The sequence below is a fragment of the Hemiscyllium ocellatum genome, chromosome 36 (assembly GCF_020745735.1).
Source record: "Hemiscyllium ocellatum isolate sHemOce1 chromosome 36, sHemOce1.pat.X.cur, whole genome shotgun sequence".
NCBI classification, from domain to species: domain Eukaryota; kingdom Metazoa; phylum Chordata; class Chondrichthyes; order Orectolobiformes; family Hemiscylliidae; genus Hemiscyllium; species Hemiscyllium ocellatum.
The window spans coordinates 29,385,189-29,408,251 of NC_083436.1; the positions used below are offsets into that span (position 1 = coordinate 29,385,189).

Consider the following 23,063-nt stretch of genomic DNA (forward strand, 5'->3'; position numbering starts at 1 on the left):
TGACCAAATTTTTATCCAGAAAGTGACTGCTATTCTTCTGGCTTTCCCACTAATACTTGCAATGCAAAACAATACAAAGATAATTCCACTGGGCTTGAATGGCACCAAATAGGTCCCCGGTTGCAAAATCTTGAAGAATTAAATCAAAATATAAAACTTTTATATTCAGTTGTAAATTGAATATGACACATTCAGGTTAAAATGGACCTCATTGACTAGCCTGTTGTTCTCTATAGTATAAGTCAATCCAGAATTCAAATCTTGTTCCCAATTTGCTAAAACACTTTTGAACTCCTGCGCCGAATACAAATAAAGCTAGTGGTTAATTCCTTGCATCTCCAACCTTTCTGTCTATATTTTAAATCGCTATTATATAGGCTTTGCAATGTAGTGGGTAACATCATCATTATCTTGGAGCAGAGTGCTCCAACTTCGAGAAACAGTTCAGAACAGCTTGGTCTTGTAAGAAATATCCAAGACATGGTTTAATGTTCCCAATTAGCCTTGGGAATCCTAGCACCACCTCCACACTAGACCCTAGTGGAAAAGCAAAGATAGTGTGCAAAAATAAAAATCAATACAACCACGAATAACTTCTATGAGTCTTCTCCATGTTCCAATCAGACCTGCTGACAAGTTCATCCTCCTCCTTACATCCTCAACATTTAATCACACACACACAAACACACAAAATCCTTTATCAGTGCACCGTCAGCAACACCTTAAAGTTTTCTTTTTCTCAATGTGACAGATGTAATGGTTAACAGCCAGTGCAAAAATCTTATCAGGGCCCAACTGATGTGGGTACTTGTGAATGAATCAGATGAGAAGTCTGGTGAGGCCTTTCTCCAGATCACAACAAACCCCAACACCTTTTAATCATTAGCCAAGCAGCAAGGAAAAATTCTTGCCAGGCAGGGCAATTTGCCCATTAAGTGGGGGTTTATAGTATAAGAAAGGCCTCATTAATGCCACAACATACCCAATTAAATGTTCAGTTACATATCTTACCAAACAGGCCAAAACAAGCTAGCCATCAAAAAATCTCAGCATGAAACGCAGAGCAGATACCTAGGGACCTCAGCTTGCTGCATGGAGACTCCATATGGTTCAGCATTAAATACTGTCTCAGACATGATCAGTGCAATGTTCCCTGCGTGTGTGTATGCAATCCCTCCAAGGTTCTGCACACTGTGAGCACTGACTTGTGATTCCGGAATTCATTGCACACAGAACCTGAAGGCCTGCAACAGAGTTACTAACCAGGGAAGGAAAAAAAATTAAAAAGAACGATTCACAGACAGTGGCTTCCGACATATGCCAAGCCCTCAGGAATCTTCGGTCCACCCATGGGTCAGTTAGGAAGAACGTGCTTGCATTGCAGGGTACACAGGCAACTGGTATTAAAAGGCTACTGCAGGGATGTGTCGGGGACAGGGACAGGCATAAATGCTATCGGCACTCACACTGACAAATACACTCCCCTCCCCTCCATCATGGTTATCAGTTGGGTGGCAAAATGGCACACAGACATCAGTCTAACACCTGCAGACTGTGCTAGCTGCCTGCATGGCAATCACACTGGTCCATTTGGTTTCTTGATGAGCTCAATGCTGCAGCATGGACAGTTGGATATGGGAACATATCTGGCTTCCCCCAGGTGCAAGGTGCACGTGGCTGCACACACATGGGATTGAGAGGACATTGACAGTGGAATTCAACAGGAAGGTGCTCCATTCCGTTCACGTTTAAGTGATCAGTGATCACTATTTAACTCTTCCTGGAGGGGTCTGCCAACTACCCTGGCAGCAACCACAATTCCTATATCCTGAAGTACCCTCAGGTACATTCAAGGGTCCAGAAGCCTTACAAGACTGGTTACTGGAGACAAAGGCTACCCTCCATGACCATAGCTGATGCCATCATTGTACAAACCTCTGACTGATGCGCAATGCAGATACAACGCTGTCCATATTTCAAACGGGGCTGTGGCAGAGTAAATGATGGGGCTGCTGAAGATGCAGTCCTGCTGCATGAACCGCTTTACTGTGGTTATAGTCTGGACAGAACACGCCTCATCATCCCACTGTGCTGTGCTCTGCATGATTGGAGAAGACAACAAGGTGGTGGTATGCTGGATGCTAAGAAACAAGGAACAGGAACAATCGCTGGAGGAAGTTGAGGATTTTGGCGAGGTGGAAGCTGTCTGAGCAGGACAGAGCTCAGTTGCATTGGGTGCTACAAGCCACATAGGGCCTGACTGACACCTGCTTCAGGTAGCTGAAAGCTGGTTGCATCATGAAACATTCAACCACCATTGATCAAGATGCATTGTGGGGTCAAATCGTAGCCTCCATTCATTTTGATTTTGTTCACTTTTGATGGCTGCAAATAAAAGCTCACATTTGCAATTGTCTGATTGCTTGATTCCATGTGATGCTCCTCGACTACAACCTGACAAGATGCAGGTGTCCAGTGGACATTGAGGCAGGATGTTGGTCACGTAGAGTGTGTGTAGATGGGATGTAGCTAAGGACAGATAAATAGCGTGACCTTGTGTATAAAAAGAGAGTGTGGTGAGATAATAGGGTTGTATGTGCAAGTGAGTGTCAGCCATGACAGCTGTGTCCATGATCAGCTATGTCATTGTCAGTGAGATGCAATGTCAGATTGCCAACATTTGTCCTGGTGCCCTGCAGCCTTTTCAGGAAATGGGTACAGTGGATACCAGTCTTTCAGCAGGAATGCAGTGACTGGCAAATTGTTCAGGAGAATGGCACATGGCAAGATGGGGTTGCAACAAGGGGAGAGTTGGTAATAGCTTACGAAATTTGCCCAAGTTTCATCTCATTAGGCCTTGCAGCAAGTAGCCATTCATAAAAAAGTGATGCAACTTGCAATTAGCAAAAACTAATTCACAAGCTCAGCCAAGTTGGCCCAAGTTATTTGAACTAAAAAAACGATGAGAAATCAACAGATTTCCAAAGCTCAAGGCCTACATCACAGGACTGATGGTAATGTCACTAACAATAAAGTACCATGTTAGAAGTCAGAGTTGGAGTATGCAGGGGTCGCAATGTTGTAGGGCTAGGGGATGTCATAGATGGGGAGGTTCAAATTTATTGAAACAAGGATAAGAATTTTTAAAATCAAGACATTGCTCAACTGTGAGCAATATGGTTCAGGGAGGGTAGACGATGACAACGACGACCACAACTAGATTCATTCTCATTCTACTAACTGTGTACAATTCTAAAACAGGACACATCACTGGCTTAACAACTAGCGCACATACACAATAAAACCAAAACAGTTCAGAGCTGGAATCGAGAGAAGATTAACTAGAATGACTCTAATAGTGAGTTTAACCACCAGCGCCCAACAAAGGTCGGAACATGGTGGTATAGACTCTCAGTCAAATGGCCTCTTCCAAACTGTATGATTTTCTGCGAGTGGTAAATACTACACTGTCCAAAACAGGTGGTCGAACACAGGGAAAGGCAACAGTAGGGTTAGGTGGGTCCTAGATTTGCACTGGGAACCCATAAAGGAGGCATTTCACTGGGCAGCAGCCTGCAGGATCTAATCAGTCAGGGTGAATGCAGAGCACTGATCTCTCCAGCCACCTGCTGAATCCGAATGGTGACAGGATGAGGCACTTAAGTGGGCAATTAATTGTCCAAATAAGGGTCTCAAATCAGGTCACAGACATGGAGCACACTCTCCACTCACAGTGACAGATATACTGCAGTTGGGAAGGAGTCTTATTTTACAGGTCCATCCATCTGTTCTCCTGCACAAGGATGGCTCAAAGTTCATTTCCACTTGCTAGTTGACAGCAACCTACCTGTTTCTGGGGATTCAGATTCAGCCTTATGGATGTAAAAATAATGAATCATGTCTCTCAAACAACAGCAAAATAAGTTAGTTCACATAGCAACATAGAGTGTATTCCATACATTTTGAGAAGGTATATCATAATCTAAATCTGGCATTTTTTTCAGTACTCTAGGAGTGCTAAATTTCAGATGCAGTCTTCCAGATGAAACCCTAAACCAAGGCCGTGATTATCCATTCAGACAAATGTTGAATTCAGCCAAATCAAACTTGCTAGTTCTGGATTTCAACAGAGCTGGATTTGAGAGTGTGGCAAAGGACTTGAATTAGCTTCACTGCTTAACCTTATACAAAGCAGGGATATTGCCATGCTAAAGTGGAAAGGAACCACAAGAAAGGCAAATCACTGAATAAACCTAAAAAATGGCTAACTATACAAGAACAAACCAGAATTAATCAATCACAGAAAATGACTTAGAGGAGAACAGGCATAAATGTAAAACTCCTATAAGCGCATTAAATTTGAGAGGCACAAAATCACTACAGAAAAGAAGAAATGACAGCTGCAACAGCAAACTTACTTTAGCTCTGTTGGAAGTCCAAGGGTCATTAACAAATCATACTGAGCTATTAAAGAATTCCTCACTATTAATTCAGGTGGACTCCCGATATGGCAGACAAGTTAAATTGCTACGTTGAGTGAGTCTTCATTACAATACACAACGCTCAATTATCAACCATACAGCAGACTGTTAACTGCAAAAATGGAGTTCTACAAATGCAGGTCAATACTAAAATAACTCCACAGAGGCTGGTATCCCATCACCAAGTCACCCTTTATTTACATGTGGAGAGTCTATGATGCTGATTCCTCAGATCGAACAGAATCTCTGACGTTCCAGTTTTAAAATCTGTCAGCTCGGGCCCCCTAACTGACCAGATTAACAGCCCTAATTAGGGAACTCATACAATGAGGTACACCAGGCCCACCTAGTTACAGTCACTATAAATATCAAGTTAAACACAACACCAGGTTATAGTCCAACAGGTTTAATTGGAAGCACATTAGCTTTAAATACTCAGTATAACTGCCTGGCTAAAAAGGAGTTATTAAGCTGTGTTGAGCATGCCATGGAAAAGGTCAGGATTTATAAGACTAATTGAATTTTTCAGCAAGGTACCTGATCAGAGGATGTGGCCAGTCTTGTTGGTATCATTTAAGTGCATTTTCAAACAGCTTTGACAAGGTGCCATGCAATAGGCTATTTACTAAGCCGAAGTGGGACGAGCAGTTAGGTCTTGGACTGCACAAATTATTTCCAACCTTGTAGGCAGAGGGTTCTTATTAACGGGTAATGGAGCTATGTTGAAAACAATTGCTGACAGAGTTCCACAGGGATCAGTGTTACAACTATGGATACTGGCTTTCCTTATTTTCAGTAATGAACTGCATGAAAGGACTGGAAGAAACTCTTCACCAGTTTGCAGAAGATATCAAGATTTGTGTTAAGTGTTGTGAGCATAAAGAAGGAGAAACTGACTACAATTAAATCTTGGTAGTTCAGGAAATCACATCAGTGTTATGTTGCTGGAGGCCATTTGACCATCATGCTTACACAGGCTCATTAAATGAACACCATTACCTAGTGCCAATCATCTACTTTTCGCCCATACTCATGCACATTATTTAAATAATCATCCAATGTCCTCTTGAAGGCCTCAAATGGGCTCCTGTCTGACACATTTATGTTATGGGTAAATGAAGTGTAAACACACATGCACTGACACTGTCTGAATTTGTGCGTCATGCCTCTCACAGGAGATCGCTGGGTGGGAATCACATTGCTGCGGTTGCACCATACATCATGGGGAGGCACGTTGAACATGACTGCTAATGTAAGGGAATATAAACTGTGTGTTTTTTCATAAGCAAATTCAAGCAGTGTCGATCATTTAAAGAAAATGTATAAGGGACTAGAAACCGGTAAGGTACTGTGGTGATCATTAGTCATGAAGTTTTCTCCAACGTCAGGAATCTTCATCAGCAGTGGTGGCATCATCGAACCATGGAATCATACAGCATGGAAACAGACACTTCAGTCCAACCAGTCTATGCTGACCATAATCCCAAAATAAACTAGTCCCAATGCCTGCCCTTGGCCCATATCCCTCCAAACATTTCTTATTCAGGTACTTATCTAAATATTTTTTCAATGTTGTAACTGTACTCACACCCACTACTTCCCCTGGAAGTTGATTCCACACAGGAACCACAGTGTTAAATAAAAAACCTTTCTCCTCTCACCTTGAAAATGGCATCATCATGATGTAATTATACAGTACGTTTATGTTATAAATGTTATAAATAGAATTTGATAAATAAGGAAATATTAGAGCAGATGAACAAATGCTTAGTCAAAGAGATACTGTTAAGAAGCATTTTAGAGATGGAAAAAAAAGGAGGCAGAGAATTTTAGACAGTGTGTTCCAGAACTAAAGGGCCTAAGAAGCGAGCGAAACTCAAACAAAGAAACCATATCATTTTCAATAATCACAATGTAAGTTGCGTTAAAGGTCATGCTCGGGCCCAAGAGGCTGCAAAATTGGCAAATACTGGAGAATTTTTTAAAAACCCTCCTCCTACATGGCACCCCAACCAGACAGACCAGGCAAGATAACGTGGCTGATTCATCTGCCTCTGACTGTAACTCAAGCACAGGTTATTAGTCTTAATAGCATTACAACAGTGAATTACTTCAAATGTACTTGGATGTAGAGTGCAAAAGGATACTCTTCAGTTCTGAAAGGCACCTAATCTTTCAAAGTGTGTATACATAAACCTCAACTAATTCCAAGAAACAGATCTAACATTTTAAGATGGTTAAATTTCAATGATTTTATCCATTTTTTCTCTGATCAATTAACCCATGTTCAATGGAATTGTGCACTACACAATAAAACCAGAAATTAATGTGAATTTAGAAAGCATTTGCTAAAAAAAAATTGACATAATTGTTGCAATTGTTCTACTTCACTGTAGACAAATAAAATAGGGCTACGATTTAAACAGAAAAGCAAACAGCAAAAATGCACCTTTCATTTCCTGAGGGCATCCCAAAGCATTGCCTGCAATTCATTGATAGGGAAATGTAAGCAATTGCAGAAGTCAATTTATGCATAGCAAACATCCATACATAGAAACTAGACAGATGATCAGTTTAGTGATGTTAAGGTTGAGACTGAGTGAGATATATCAAACAGGATAATTCACCTCCTAATGGAAAATCAGACAGTAGTCATTGCACTGAAGGGCTAGTACAGATTATCTAATTCTCTAGAAAGGGACTTGAACCTCTTAACCTTCTTCTCCAAAAGGTGAGAATGTTATGGAACCGAAGTTTCACTCACTAGGAATGTCAATTTTATATAAGCTGTGCATCACTAGTGCACTTCATATTAAATTGAAGTCTCAACCTTAACAATCATTTAGGAACTCCTGAAAAGTGATGCATCTTTCATGCCATCTGAGCCAGTGTGACAGTGGCATAAATCCTAGGCATCTGAAAGGTGGCATTTCATGCTGATTTCACACAAATACTGGGTTCACATCGGTTATTACCAGAAGTAGCCTCCATTTTTCACATTCTTGCCAATACAAAATTTGTAATGGATGTGAGAACAGATGGAAACAAATTGCTCGAGTGGAGCAGCTAAAAAGCAGGCCTTTCAAACACAGGATGCAAGAAGTTTTTAATTGCCTTCTTCATTAGCGTAATTGTAGTTCCAAGTAAACAGTCTTTAAGATAAGACCATCAATGCGAATCATTTGCAGAGTAACAATAACAGAGCATTTTAAAGACCATATACCGCACCTAACAAAGGCCAATTGACATAGGCTTAAACAAGCCCAGAAATTAAATTTCAGTTCACGGATATATTTAACTTGCATATTCCTGTTGAATCCCAGGAGATTCTTATTTGGTATTTAGGTCATTCTGATATACAGCAAAGTCACTGTTCAGACAGCAGAATCTTTTTCTCCAAATTCATAGCAAGTTAGAGGCTGTATCTGGAATGAAGGGCTAGGGAAGAGGTACAGTGTATCTGACATTTCCAATACTTGTTCATTGCCTTTTTGCCAAGGTGACTTCAACTGTCAGGACTGAATAGCATACCCCCAACAATAGGCAACTACTGGCCTCCAGGAAAGAGGCCACTATCAGCATTCAGGGAAGTTTGGAAATAAAGGGTGCCCAATGAATTAGACAAATCCATTTCCCTCAGGGAAAGTTGCAGGGCCACTTGAGCTTCATGATTCCCTTCACGTGCACTCAACAGTAAAGTGTGCCTGCTGAGCGTGGACTTAAAATGCCTCTGGAGCCCCAGTGCTGTCAAGAGGAAGAACACAGCTTTTGAGTCTACATCATAACATTGGTAGAAGCACTTTATTCTCCACAGGAATGTACTACATGATTCAGGGGGCTGTTGAATGTGTCCAGATGCAGACCATCCAGATCGAAAGAGCAGGAATCTAGGTAGTTTTCTAGCATGAACAATAATCCAGGGCAGTTAAATACCTACCTGATGGGTTTTACAAGTGAGAAAGGTGAATGTCTTCCTGCTAAATTTCTTCACAGACGGCGTACAGGTTGTAAGAGAAGCTGATCCACATCTGACAGAAGAGTGCAGTTTGAATGCAGAACACTTTCATACTAGGATTTACACAGGGTTCTCCATAATTGCATTTCATACATAATTATCAATACTAATCAGACCAGGTCATGCTATCTTTCACCACACTGATTATCTGCAGAACGCATTATTATTACCCTTTAAATGTAGGGAGTGATTCATAAGTGAAGACACATCTTGCAGAAAGTTATGTTCAGAAAATTACATGCCATAGTGCTCAACCTACTGTCCATTAACTAAAGATAACTAGGGCCTGGATAGATAGTATCCAATCCAATATTGCAGACGATCTTCTCCCTATTAGGGAATCATTCCCATTTTTCTGAGCAATTTAATAAAAGGTGAGAGAAGGAAACAAGATAATTATAAAGCAGTTCGCCAAATGTTTGTTGTCAGAAAATTGCTAGAATCTGTATGTCAGGATAAAGTGATTGAATGCCATCAAAATTCTTAACTAATTAATATTCTATGCTGGCTCTCTAAAGTGCAAGTCATTGACAAACTTGATAAAAACTACAAAGTGATATTAATAGATTGAATGAATGGACAAAACAATGCTAAATGGGTTTCAATGTAGCCAGTGTAAGGCCATTCACTTTGGGCCAAAAATGGATACAAATGAATACTTTCTGAACGGTGACAATCCACAAACAGTGGAGGTCCCAAGAGAGTTAGGGATCCAGATGCACAGGTCATTAAAATACCATGAACAAATTAAAAAATATTGTAAGAAACCAACAAACGGCTGGGCCTTTGTATCTAAAAGACTAGTCTGAATAGGAATAATTCTCAGATATTAAACATGCCCCCTTCCTGTAGCTTGTCTGCACTTTTTTGTTATTCCTGAAAATTCACTCATTTCACTACATCTAATGTTCCATCAAATTTTAATGCCTATGGACTGAAATGGAGAACAGGTGACAAATGGTGGCTCTGAAGGCTAGGTCAATTTCATTGATCAAAGACATTTACCTTGAACCTCTCCGAAACCCCGTCAGTAAAACTGATGGTAAATTCAGCAATTTTCGGTGCTTGAAACTTGCCTTTCTTTTGGCTTGGCTGATATTCCGCCCGTGTTTTAACTATAACCTGTAAGGAAGAGAAAATAAATCAGCCTGGCATGGTTATGTGTTCTGCTAAAGTAAGTGCATATCAGCTAAAATAACTAAACCACTTTCTAGTTCCCATAGGACAAAGCTATTCAAAAAAACAGCCTGAATATATACAATGTCAATTCCACTATACTGCTATTTCTACTTATAAAATAAACTATCTTTCAGTGAAACATTCAAGCAAGGATTCATAAAAATTCAAAGTGTGTGTACTTGTCTTCAATACATCAACAGTATTCACAAGGTTTGTGTGATGTTTTAGTACCAATATTCCACAAAGAAAAATTACTCTCAAAACAATATGATTTTTGCACAATTCTTACATTTGTGCTCTTAGTGAGAACCACTTAAGGTATTGAAATGAAACCTGTAACCAATAGCCCTTCCTATTAGCACTAAAACTCAGAATTGTCTAAGGGGAGGACATAATCACTTTATTCTGTTGCCTGCATTCACTTGAATCACATTTTTGCATTGCCGAATCCTAGAGACATCTACAGTACTGCTTAAAAAGAAACCAATTTGTCACCAGCCTTAAACATCGTCTGTATGGAGCCATTTTAATTAAATTTTCACTCCAGATTCTAACTACTGTGTGATCTGTCTGCAACGTGTGGCATTAACCCAATACTTAACACAGGCAGTGTTCTCAGTTTCACACTCTGTTAACTAGCTTGTTTAAAAAGTCATTTCATAAACACAGGAAATTACACCTTCAGGGTGCACCCATAACCCTGCCAGTTCCCCAAAAGCCCGAGGCACTAAATGTTTCTTATAATAAGAGCAGAGAGTGTGCTGGAAGTATTCAATAGGTCTGGCAGGAACAGTGACAAGAGAGACAAAGCAAAAAGCGTTTTTAGTTAAGGGCGATTCTTCAGGACTCCTCTTCATCATAAAAGGAGAATAAAATGAGCACATTTCTATGTTGCTGGAAAGTATTTGAGCCCTATCAGTTTTATGAAACAATTGTCAGGAATGTCAGTACATGTGTCACAATCTAATTCTGCCACAATTTTGCTTCAAAACGGAGATTGAGTGAGTACCTTGCAGAACTCCTGTGCTCAGTCTACAAGCATGACCTCAACATACAGATCGCTTGCTATTTCAACTCATAGTTTCAGGGCAGCATGGTGACTCAGTGGTTAACACTGCTGCCTCACAGCACCGGGGATCTGGGTAAGATTCCACCCTTGGGGACTGCGTGGAGTTTGCACATTTTCCTTAGGTCTGTGTGGATTTCCACGGGGTGCTCTGGTTTCCTCCCACAGTCCAAAGATGCGCAGGTTAGATCAATTGGCCACATTAAATTGTTCCATTGTGTCCAGGGATGTGCAGGCTGGGAAACCATGGGAAATGCAGGGTTACAGGGATAGGGTAAAGTCTAGGTAGGATGCGCTTTCGAAGGTCAGTGTGGACTTGATGAGCAGTGTGGTTCTACTTCCACACTGTAGAGGTTTTATGAATACATGATTCTCATCCTCATTAATAATACTTGGTTTGCTGCAATATTCCACTGAAGCCCAACACAACCTTGAGGGACAGTACCCAGTTTTTAAACTGGGCACGTTACATTGAGTCCAACAGCTTCTGGTTGTCCTCAAATTTTGATTTTTTTCCCCACAACTTTCCTTTTCTAAAGTGCCAGTCTATAATTTCATATCATTCTTTTGCTTTAGAGCTGCCTTTTATTTTGCTATTAACACTTAACACAGCCCAGTGCTTTATCTTATTACTACAATCATCATGACCACTCACTTTTCTTTGTTCCATGCATGATTAACATCTCTCCCACCCTAAAATATCTCCCATCTTCAGTTGTGCTCTCTCTGACCCCTTCCCCACTTTTATTTTTATAAAGAGCATAAAAGCTTTCACTTCTGGACATCCTGGACTTGGAATTGGACTCCTCTGGCCAGATGCTGCCAAACCAGCACTTGTTGGTTTTATATCTACTGCCATTAAATGAGAATGCAATTTCATCATTTGCATTATATATTTTTAGACTCTGAAATTTAATACAAATCTGAAAGTTGTGTTTGGATAGAATGCACATTTGTATTGTCATGATGAACAGTGAAAAGGTTAACAGCAACTTTCATTAATATAATGCTCTTGTCACAAGCTATCAAGCCTCCCAACAGAACTGATATCAAATAAAACCTGAAACCGAGATATGAACATGAACCCCTAACACACAATGTCACTACAACCAAGACCAGTTTCTGTTCCTGCCCAACATTCAGGGCTGGGCATGTTTTGATAAGAGTGGCTGGATAGTAAACAGTAGCGGAAACCACAGTTAGCTTTCTCTCTCTTGTCTAGAGGGTACTAGGTCTAACTCATCTCTTTGACTGCTGCCCCAGGTGAGATCTCATGTGCCCACGTAGTGCTGGTCTATGAAGCTCAGAAAGATGTTTGACGGTGAACTGATCTGATAAGTCATGAGCAGAGAGGATGGTGGGAGGGGAATCTCACCCTGCTTTTCCCTTATTCAGAGTGCCTGTTCACAGGGATCCTGTACGATTGAATCCAGTAAGTTTCTGTCATAGACAGGCTGAGGGGTTTAGGGAGGAAACTTCAAACCTTAAGACTTGGCAATTGCAGCCTCAGCTGCAACTAATATCAGGGAACCACAAGAGGCCAGAATTGGGGCGGTCAGGTATCTTGCACATGGAGTGCTGAAAGCAGGAAGATAGCTAGATAGGGATAAGGCCATGGAGCAGTTTGAAGACAAGAATGGAAATTTCTTTAAAGAAACAAAAATTGCTCATAGATCAACATAGATCAACAAGCAAAAAAGTGTGTTAAATAAACAAAGCGTGTGACATGTTACAATACAGGCAGAAGGGTTCTCTTGAGGTTGGAAGATAGCAGGACAACCAGAAGCATGTTGAAATAATCAAGTCAAGAAGCACCACAGACTTGGCAGAGGGTTCAGCATCAGATGAACCGAGGCAGAGGTGGAGTCAGGCATCTTTGATGGAAGTAAGTGATGCTGCAGTTATGTGGTTACAATTTCGTAACAGATTCAAACCTATCATGAAGACCGTTGTGGCGTAATCTCTCGGGTCTGCTTCTTTACATATTTAGAACTATAAATCCAAACCTTTAGGTGCATTGTCATGACATTGTTTAATAGTATCTGATTCAGAGAGTCCCATGACTTCTTCAATTTTTGATCTGCCATTGATTTCATACATACCTGATAATGGCTGTGAATTGAACTTGACCTTTTTTGAGAGGGGGGGAATCACAAATGGAAGTGGACAGTGTTAGTGATGGTGTACATGTGATCAGAGCTTTCATTCAGAATCAAATACGATACTAGGTTTGCACTTGATTAGCGGCAGGCAGTTACTGAGAAAGGAATGTAGTTGATAAGGATACCATGAAGCTGAAATTCCACTAACAATGCCAACCAATTTTGGCCAGCATACAGGGGGTCTTCCTGTGGAGTTTTATACTGTCCCCTCATGTAAAACACTAAGTGCAGACCAGGTATCATCTTGTATACGCTGTGGGATCACAGAGATCAGGATTTTCTAAACAGGGAGGGCACTCCGTTCTATTGGTGGCAAGGATTTATATGAAACACTTTATATGAAACAATGTTCTGCTGATATGGGCAGAACATTGTCAACATCCCAGTGGTAATGTCCTGTGCAAGCTACGATGGCACACCCTTCTGTTTCTTTCTTTCTGCGTCTCTGCAAATTGTTTGCAGTTCTAACCTGCTCAGTTAGCAGAGAACCAACCAATCAGCTTTGCTTGTAAACAAGTCCTCAGCCCCATGATGGGTTGCAGGAAGCCATAGCCAGAAAAACAGATCACAATAGACATTGGAATTCCTTGCATGAAATTATGTAGCCATCCTGGTAAATTTTTGTTATTAAAAATAGTTCTTTCTCCTAATCTTTAAAAACTGTAAGACATAAGAAGACATGTGTCTTACACTCTCCATGGCTGCACTGCAACCTGTTGTTATAACTTTTATTCATTTTATAAAATTTAGGGCTGAATCTCCCTGGGCCATTGCTGATGGACTGAAGATGAGAAAGTGGGCAAAATTTCAGAAGACATGTCAGGTGAAGAGTCAGACACATTCTGACCACTGGCAGTGTGGAATAGTGGTGGGAACATTTTGACCACCCACTGGGCAGTCAAATGAGAGTGGAAAACCATCCAATCACTTTTTTCTAACTCTTCCTTAAAAAGTTTCTTAGAATGTTTTCTGTATTAAAAGACATGTTGTTGTTGCCTGTTGGAAGAGTTTGTGAACAATGGTTGAAGTCAAAATTGGACATAGTTGAAATGCTAGCATTATGTCACACATGAAGAACAGCACATGCATTGAAGCTCATGCAGCATTTTTTCAAATAAGTTTCAGCATATGGTCAGCACCTTCAAGAAAAGGAAAAAAAAGAGGAAGAATTAGACAGGAGATCTTCCAGAATCAAAACACAGAAACTGAAGACCATAGTTGAAGCATTAAGACTATTTCTCTCCATGGATGGTGCCAGACCAGTTCAGTTTCTCTATCAATCTCTTGTTTGCTTTACATTTTCAACATCTGCAGTATTTTGATTTTATTTGACCTTATGGAACCTCCAACTTCAACAAAATTAAATTCAAATGTACTGGAGACTAACACAAGGGAGAAGAGATGTTGCAGAAGCTGAATGGGGATGCAAGTAAAGAAAATTTCCGCTCCACTATTCTTTTGGTAACCTGTATAAAATACTAATTATACAATGCAACTGTGAAAAGAATTACCAATCCAGCTAGTGAGAGCCTGACAGTGAGGCAAAAATGGAACAGTGCAGTAGTTTATTGACTTTGATATTCCACCTCATTCCACTCTCAATCCACAGAGGAGAAATAAAACAAATCGATTATGTATCAAGTTGGTAAAACATCCCTAAAATCTGATACGTTTCTGTTTCAGCTCATTTTGAACAAAACTAATATTGGGTTCAACCTTTCTGGCCCATTGTCATTGGGCTGGAGGTGGCAGGGTGAACGAGATGGTTGTTGGAGGGGTGAAAGTGGTGTGTAATGCAAAGAGTCACTCATTCTTACCATTGGCAATATGGAATAGTCATAGGAATGTTTGGTGGCTTGCCCATTCAATGAAAGTGACAAGACCACTATTGACTTCCTAGCAGGTGGGGGAACTGTGTGCTTTTTAGGACAACCCACAGACCCAGTAAGTCTCTGACAGCAAGTGGCCACCTCTGTCTCAACAGTACTATTAATGCTCCATGACCACACAGCACTTGCCCCACCTCCTGTGAGGGCCCTCTCCATGGTGCTGAAACTTCATCAGTGGCCACCATTAATGTTGATGCTACTGAACTGCCAGCCTTCAAAGATGTTTCAAGCATGCATTACTTATTTGTAGTTGAAGATTCATCTACAATAAAAATTGGTCCAGCTGGGTAAGACAAAGACAGTGGACCAACACACAGACATCTCTCACCCGGTTATTTTAATCAATGGCAGCTTGGTAGTTTCACGAATTAGTGATGGAGTCTTGTGATGGACTAATCTTCTGATCCTTATCAACATAAAAAATATCCAGAATATGCCCTAATAATTTGACTAAAAATTCTCATCTTAGAATGTTGATGAATCATTTAGGGCTTCTTAATCTTAAAAGCACTGTAAATCTTCTGGAAGGCAGCTACCTGTGAATGCTTCCCTTAGTGGAAAGTTAATTTTCCCTCAGTAGCAGATGCCATTATTCCTGGTGTCTTAATGGGCATACATTGTGTGAAATAGTCTTGGCATATTGTAATGCATATAATCTTAAGCCATTCACCCATAATGTTTGTCCTATACCAATTATCAATGACAGAGGATCAAGGACATCATTTCATAGAAAGCTGTTAAATACTGACTTTTCACATCTTACATCCTTATTTTCAACATTATATATTTTGTCTATACATACACATTATTAAAAACGTTCCTTCTCTTGGGAAGAGTTTACCCCTCGGCAGTTGAACATGATACCTCCAATTGAGGAGCCACCAAAATCAAGGATACATGTAAGACAACAGAACTGGAAGAACTCAGATACTTTTGAGGATCTTAAGAATGGACTGAACCACAGAGATGAAAACCAAAATAATGTCAAAATCACAATGTTACTTAATCAAGACCAAAGGCAGGTCGGCAAGCATAGTGGTGATAGGTGTGAGATGCAACGTATGAGATTTATCTATGTTTTGGTATTATTTACTTTGATTTTAAACTGGTGTCATCTGTTTTTTTTGTGCCAGATCCAGTCAACAAATTCCTGTTTCTGGAAGAAACAAGTTATGAGTGGATCCTCGTAGAGATATTGAATGAGACAGGTCTGTGCTGAGGCCATGGGATCTGCAGAGACAGCAGAATGGGAAATGTTGGCTTCCTGTAGAGAGCAGGATGACCAATTAACGAAGGAAGGTGAAATTCAAATGGGACCCTTGTTAATCCTGGCACCCAATACTGGAGACCTGGCTCCCAAAATGCAAACTGAAAACCAGAATGTATCGATGTGAAGAAGTTTAAATGATTAGGTATATTTGTAGTTATGTGACTCCTTAAAAAAAACTTGAGAGGAAATTCTTGCAGCTTAATCGGAATTTGTTTTCATTAGGAGAGATTTTATGAGCAAAGTAAACAGTCAACATTAGGCTTTCAGTTAGAAGGTTCTATAAATTGTTGAGAGCTTTCGACTAAGGGGAAAGCACTCATTGATTGAAAAAAAATTTAGCTTGGCAATTTGCAGAAGTCTTGGCTGAAGCTGGGAATGTAAAATAGTTGCTCTTGAGAAGGAAGAATTGTTAAGGAATAGGTTAGTTCAGTGCAAGAAGTTTAATGTTAGAATTCCAGATCAGAAGTATTTGGTTAAACCCCTGAAAGACTTTCTCAGTTTCAGATAGCCCTAAGCTCAGTGGTATGAAGACTCAAGCAAGAGGCTCTCAGATTACTGACACTGGGAATTGAAGCCACAGTTGCGATAGAGAGGGAATTCTCCCTGGTGAGAGTACTATAAAGAAGTGCTGTGGGGAGTAATGTGATTATATTTCACCATGTGTTTTGAAATCTTTAAAATTGAATTATAGAAAAATAGAATAAACCAAACTATTTAATCTTCATTTCTTTCATGTAGTAAGCTTCAGACAATGTTAAAACTACATCTGTATCACTGTATGTGTACTTCAGCGTTAAAACCAAAACAAAACCTGATTTACCAAGCCAGATTTCAGATGAATGGAGCTTCAAGCTTTAAATGAGCATGTTCTGAAAAGAACCATAGAGTTTAATAGACCTGACAAATAACCTCAGAGTAAGGGCACCTGAGATAGCAGAGACTTCAAAGTTTGAATATCATATCCAGTTTGAAAGGGAGAAAGTTGGATCTAAGACTAAGATTTTAAATTTAAATTAGAGTAACTATGTGGGATAAAAGCTGAACTGTCTGAAGCAAACTGGTATTCTACGAAATAGGTGAACGGAAATGCAGTGGCAGACATCAAAGGGGATGTTTCTGAATATATATTCCTAGTATAAAGAAAATGTCGAAGTGAAGGTCTGACCAACTGTAGAAGTTGGGAAAATCATTGAAGAAACAAAAGCATGTAATTGCATAAAGTTGAGTAAAAGGTCAGATGATTGGGCTGATTAGTCCATCTCTATCATGCTTTGTAAAGAGATATACCATGATGATAAAGCAGCTAGATAAAAATGAAAATAAAAAACAGCAAGAGTTTCTACAGGAATGTGCAAAGGCAAAGAGTACATAAGGTAAGTGTTGGTCCTCTAGAGAGTGAGGATGAGAAGTTAATAATAGATAAGGGAACGGCGGATGAAATAAATAAATGTTTTGCTTCTATCTTCACCATACAGGAGTCACACAGTGCCAAATCTTTTAACTTACTTATGGAAAATATACAGTGACACTTCATGCCATCTAGATTATTTCCTCATACTTACTATATTTTGTATATTAAACCAAATGAGTCAGCCTATACCATGACCAATTTTTCTGTCACTGTTGGTATTGTAACAACATGAGGAACACACTCGCCCTGGTGCTTGAAATTTTGTTACTGACAGATGCCACAAATACTTTGCTGCTCATCACTCAATCCTTACACTAAGGAAGTCACTTGCTAGATTTCAGATTATTTCACTTCTGGTTACCACTCCAATTAACTCTCATACCAGTATTATATGTGATTACTTCCAGTGGTCACACTTTCACCTCTTGTTCAGGTGTGACTGCTACCAGCATACAATGATTGAATGGTTTAATTTATTTCCAAAGGCAAGATATAAAGTCTTTCTCAAAATTGCACATTAATTTCTCAGTGGTAACACAGCAATGTATCCTAAAGATAACTACACTAAGACAGGGATTAATCTTTCCTCTGACCAAAGTAAACTAAAACCAGACTCTTCAGTTCCACCAGAATTCTGATGTAAACTCTGCTCCTGATTCCATCAATGTTCCTCATTAGGGAGTCCTTCTCAAGGTTAGGAAAGGGCAGGAAGAGAAAGTGACTGACAGTAATTTTAAGTATCAGCCACATTTCGGCAATTGGTAAGAGAGGATTTGATCTTCTCTTTTTAACTCTTGCCTTAACCAATGCAAATAACCTGTAGAGTCACAGAGATGTACAGCACAGAAACAGACCCTTTGGTCCCATTCACCAATGGCGACCAGATATCCCAACCTAATCTAGTTCCATTTGCCAGCACTTGGTCCACATTCCTCCAAATTCTATTCATATACCCATCCAGATACAATTACAACATATGAAAGGTACCAGCCTCTACTTCTTCCTCTGGCAGCTCATTCCATACATGCACCATCCTCTGCGTGAAAATACTACCCCTTATGTCACTTTTAAATTTTTCCCCTCACCCTAAACCTACACCCTCTAGTTCTGGACTCACCCAATCCAAAAAAAGAAAAGACCTTGACTATTCACCCTGTCCATACCCCATACGCCACATGCTTTTATAAACCTCTGTAAAAGGTCACCAGTCAGCCTCCGACGCTCCAGGGAGAAGAGCCCCAATCTACTCAACCTCTTCCCACAGCTCAAATCCTCCAACCCCGGCAACATCCTTGTAAATATCTTTTCTGAACCCTTTCAAGTTTTACAACATCCTTCCAATAGGAGGGAGATTAGAATTGCACACAGTATTTCAAAAGTAGCCTATCAATGTCCTGTACAATGCAGCATGACCTCCCAACTCCGCTACTTAGTGGTCTGACCAACAAAGAAAAGCATACCAAATGTCATCTTCACTATCCGATCTACCTGTGGCTCCACTTTCAAGGAACGATGGACCTGCACTCCAAGGTCTCTTTGTACGTCCAATGGGTAAAACTGATAGGATCAACAATAAAAAAAATTGACAAACATATTGTCAATTTTTTCAATGTTCCTCTCATACTGAGGTAGATGTAACAGGAACATTGGAACAAAACCAACCTCCTCAGCCCCTCAAGCTTGCTCTTCTACTCAATTAGATCTTGACAGATGTCTATTCCAATATTATCCATTGCTTTGGCTCCACCTCCCTTCGTAACTTTAAAATAAAAGAGCTCTCTCTCAAGTTTAAAATTCATTAATTCAGCTAGTATGTTTTAGATTACTTAAAGTGTGGAAATAGGCCCTTCGACCCAACAAGTCCACACCTACTCGCCCCCACCCAGACCCAGACCCAGACCCATTCCCCGACACCTAACACGACGGGCAATTTAGCATGGCCAATTCACCTAACTTGTACATTTTTGGACTGTGGGAGGAAACCGGAGCACATGGAGGAAACCCACACAGACACAGGGAGAATGTGTGGAGTTTGCACAGTCAGTTGCCTGCGGCGGGAATTGAACCCGAGTCTCTGGCACTGTGAGGCAGCAGTGCTAACCACTGTGCCACCGCGCCCCCCACTTTATATAGGAGAGTAATCTATCACAATTATATAAAACAAAGAAAAGGGAATGTTGGAGATCTGAAACAAACAAGAAGTGAAATTGCTGGAAAAACTCAGCAGATCTAGCAGCACATACAGAGAGAAAACACAGTTAATGTTTTAAGTCCTGTGACCATTCTTCAGAATTAGAAGTAACTGTAGTGTTGGCCTTAAAAAAATCTCCAAAATCAGATTGTTAAGGATTAATTGGACAGAATGAACAATTGAAGCAATATGGACAACTACACTAAAACCTGCGCTAGTGTAAAAACAGCCTGCTTTGACTGGAAGGTAACTATGTTTGACCCTGGAACAGACTTATGCATAAAACAGAGAAGCTTGGATGTGTTTTCCAACTTGTTTTCATACAGTGAAATGCCTGGGAATGTACTGACAGAACTAAGAAATTGTGACATAGCCCATAGCATCAGATTTAGAATAGCAATAAATCGAGACTTTGTCCCATTCATTGAACTTTCACCAACAGACTGGGGTTTGAGAGGCTAGTGCCACAGAGTTTGAGATAGAGCTTGAAGTGATCACATCACCAGTCCCTGATGAGCTGAAAGGAAGAGAGACTCATTTGTATGTATAGGTATAAAGTAGTTTAGCTAATCAGTTAGTTTATTAGTTTGTATGTAACATAGATTAAGCTAGTAGATTTGCTCATTAGTTCGGCACTTTCAGCCGAACAATACAGTAACCTACAAAAATGCAGCTTTATTTAACAATGTGCAGGTATAAGAAAAGTAATTCAGCTTACCAAGCATATTTCTCTCACAAATCACTCCATCATTTCATCCAGCCTATTTAACATCCTGCATAATGTCTGCAAAGCTTCTCTCTGCTCTTCCCAACAAAGCTGAACAATTATTTCTTGAACAATTTAATCATTTTTGTATAGATAATTATCTTGTGAATCACAGTCCTGAAATTTTAGGGGTTTTTTTTTTGAAAAGCTGTCAGTTTCTACGAGACTTATTGCCATCTCTGGAAGTCAACGCAATGTTCATTTGTCAATAAAGAAAAATAAATCTCAAATTTTGGTTGAAAGTTGTCATTTACATGGGCATCTTCCCCAACCACCAGACATCTCAAAAGCTCTTTTACAGCCAATCAAGTGTTTTTGAAGCTCCATCTTTATTACTGTAGGAAATGTAGCAGACAATTTGGTCACAGGAAGTTCCTATGTGTGATAACAGACACCATCTCTCTGGGCTCCTCTACTTTTGCTAAATTGTCAGACTTTTATTCTGACATCAGTAATGGGTAAGCAGGATTTTGTTTGCCAACTTCATGTCTGTCACTGACAGCTATATGAAACTATTTGAAACCTTTCATAATTGACGTGGAGATGAACTTTCAACTACCATGCTCAAAGACCAAGAGAGTTTAAGTAGGGTCGTAAAGATGGAGAGCACATTACTGAGACAGAAATACAGGGAAGGAATTCCAGAGCTTAGGATCTATGTTTTGGGTCTGCAGATTGCAAGAAGCAAAAATGGTCTTTAGTAGGATCATACAGACATACAGCATGGAAACAGACACTTCGGTCCAATTTGTCCATGCCACCAGATATGCGAACAGAGTCCTGATGAAGGGCTTTTGCCCGAATCATCGATTCTCCAGCTCCTCAGACGATGCTTGACCTGCTGTGCTTTTTCAGCACTGCACTCTCGAATCTGATCTCCAGCATCTGCAGTCCTCAATTTCTCAGATCTCCCAATCCAATCTAGTCCCACCTGCCAGCACCCAGCCCATAGAGGGACAGCTGGAAAATGGAAAGCCTTCAGAAATGAGAATCCAGAGACAATATATTATTGTTAGGGTGAAAAAAAAAAGGCTGATAGGTGTAGGGAATGCTGGATGACAAGAGAAAGTGAGGATCTGGATAAGTAAAAGAAGCATATGTAAGGTATAAACAGGATAGATTGAGTGAATCCTCAGAAGAATTTAAAGGCAGTAGAAGTATATTTAAGAGGGAAATCAGGAGTGCAAAAGGGGGAACATGAGATAGCTTTGGCAAATAGAGTTAAAGGAGAATCCAAAAGGTTTTTACAAATACATTAGGGACAAAATGATAACTAGGGAGAGAATTGGGCCCTCAAAGATCAGCAAGGCGGCCTTTGTGTGGAGCCACAGGAGATGGAGGAAGATACTAAACGAGTATTTTGCATCAGTGTTTACTATGGAAAAGGATATGGAAGATATAGAATGTAAGGAAATAGATGGTGACATCTTGCAAAATGTCTATATTACAGAGGAGGAAGTGCTGGATGTCTTGAAACTGTTAAAGGTGGATAAATCTCCAGGACTTGATCAGGTGTACCCGAGAACTCTGTGGGAAGCTAGGGAAGTGATTGCTGGGCCCCTCGCTGTGATATTTGTATCATCAATAGTCACAGCTGAGGTGCCGGATGACTAGAGGTTGGCTAATGTGGTGCCACTGTTTAAGAAAGGTGATAAGGGAACTATAGACCAGTGAGCCTGATGTCAGTGGTAGGCAAGTTGGAGGGAATCCTGAGGGACAGGATTTACACGTATTTGGAAAGGCAAGGACTGATTAGGGATAGTCAACATAACTTTGGGAAACATGTCTCACAAACTTGATTGAGTTTTTTAAAGAAGTAAGAAACAAGATTGATGAAGGCAGATTGGTGGATATGATGCATATGGACTTCATATTCGACAAGGTTCCCCATGGAGAATAGTTAGCAGGGTTAGATCTCATGGAATGCAGGGAGAACTAGCCATTTGGATACAGAACTGACTCAAAGGTAGAAGACAGAGGGTGATGGTGGAGGTTTGTTTTTCAGACTAGAGGCTTGTGACCAGTGGAGTGCCACAAGGATCAGTGTTGGGTCCACTGCTTTTCTTCATTTATATAAATTACTTGGATGTAAGCTTAGGAGGTATAGTTAGTTTGAAGATGACACCAAAATTGGAAGTGTAGTGGACAGTGAAGAAAGTTACCCCAGATTACAACAGGATCTTGACCAGATGGGCCAATGGGCTGAGAAGTGGCAGATGGAGTTTAAGTCAGGTAAATGTGAGGTGCTGCATTTTGGGAAAGCAAATCTTAGCAGGACTCATACACTTAATGGTAAGGTCCTAGGGAGTGTTGCTGAACAAAGAGACCTTGGAGTGCAGGTTCATAGCTCCTTGAAACTGGAGTCGCAGGTAGACAGAATACTGAAGAAGGCTTTTCTTTATTGGTCAGAGCACTCAGTATAAGAGTTAGGAGGTCATGTTGCAGCTGTACAGGATGTTTGTTAGGCCACTTTTGGAATATTGGGTGCAATTCTGTCTCTCTCTGAGCGGAAGGATATTACGAAACTTGAAAGGGTTCAGAGACGATTTACAAGGATGTTGCCAGGGTTGGTGGATTTGAACTATAGGGAGAGGCTGAACAGGCTGGGGCTGTTTTCCCTGGAGTGTCAGAGG

General features: G+C 40.3%; 1 protein-coding gene across 2 annotated transcripts in view; it reads right to left on the reverse strand.

Moving 5' to 3' along the window:
- LOC132833310 (neuronal vesicle trafficking-associated protein 1-like) overlaps window positions 1-23,063 on the reverse strand; it is a 55,984-nt gene that overhangs the window by 24,169 nt on the left and 8,752 nt on the right. For both annotated transcript variants that reach the window (XM_060851475.1, XM_060851476.1), the window contains exon 3: window positions 9,502-9,618. In XM_060851475.1, the coding sequence (XP_060707458.1) occupies window positions 9,502-9,618 (117 nt within the window). The remainder of the gene's footprint in view (window positions 1-9,501; window positions 9,619-23,063) is intronic.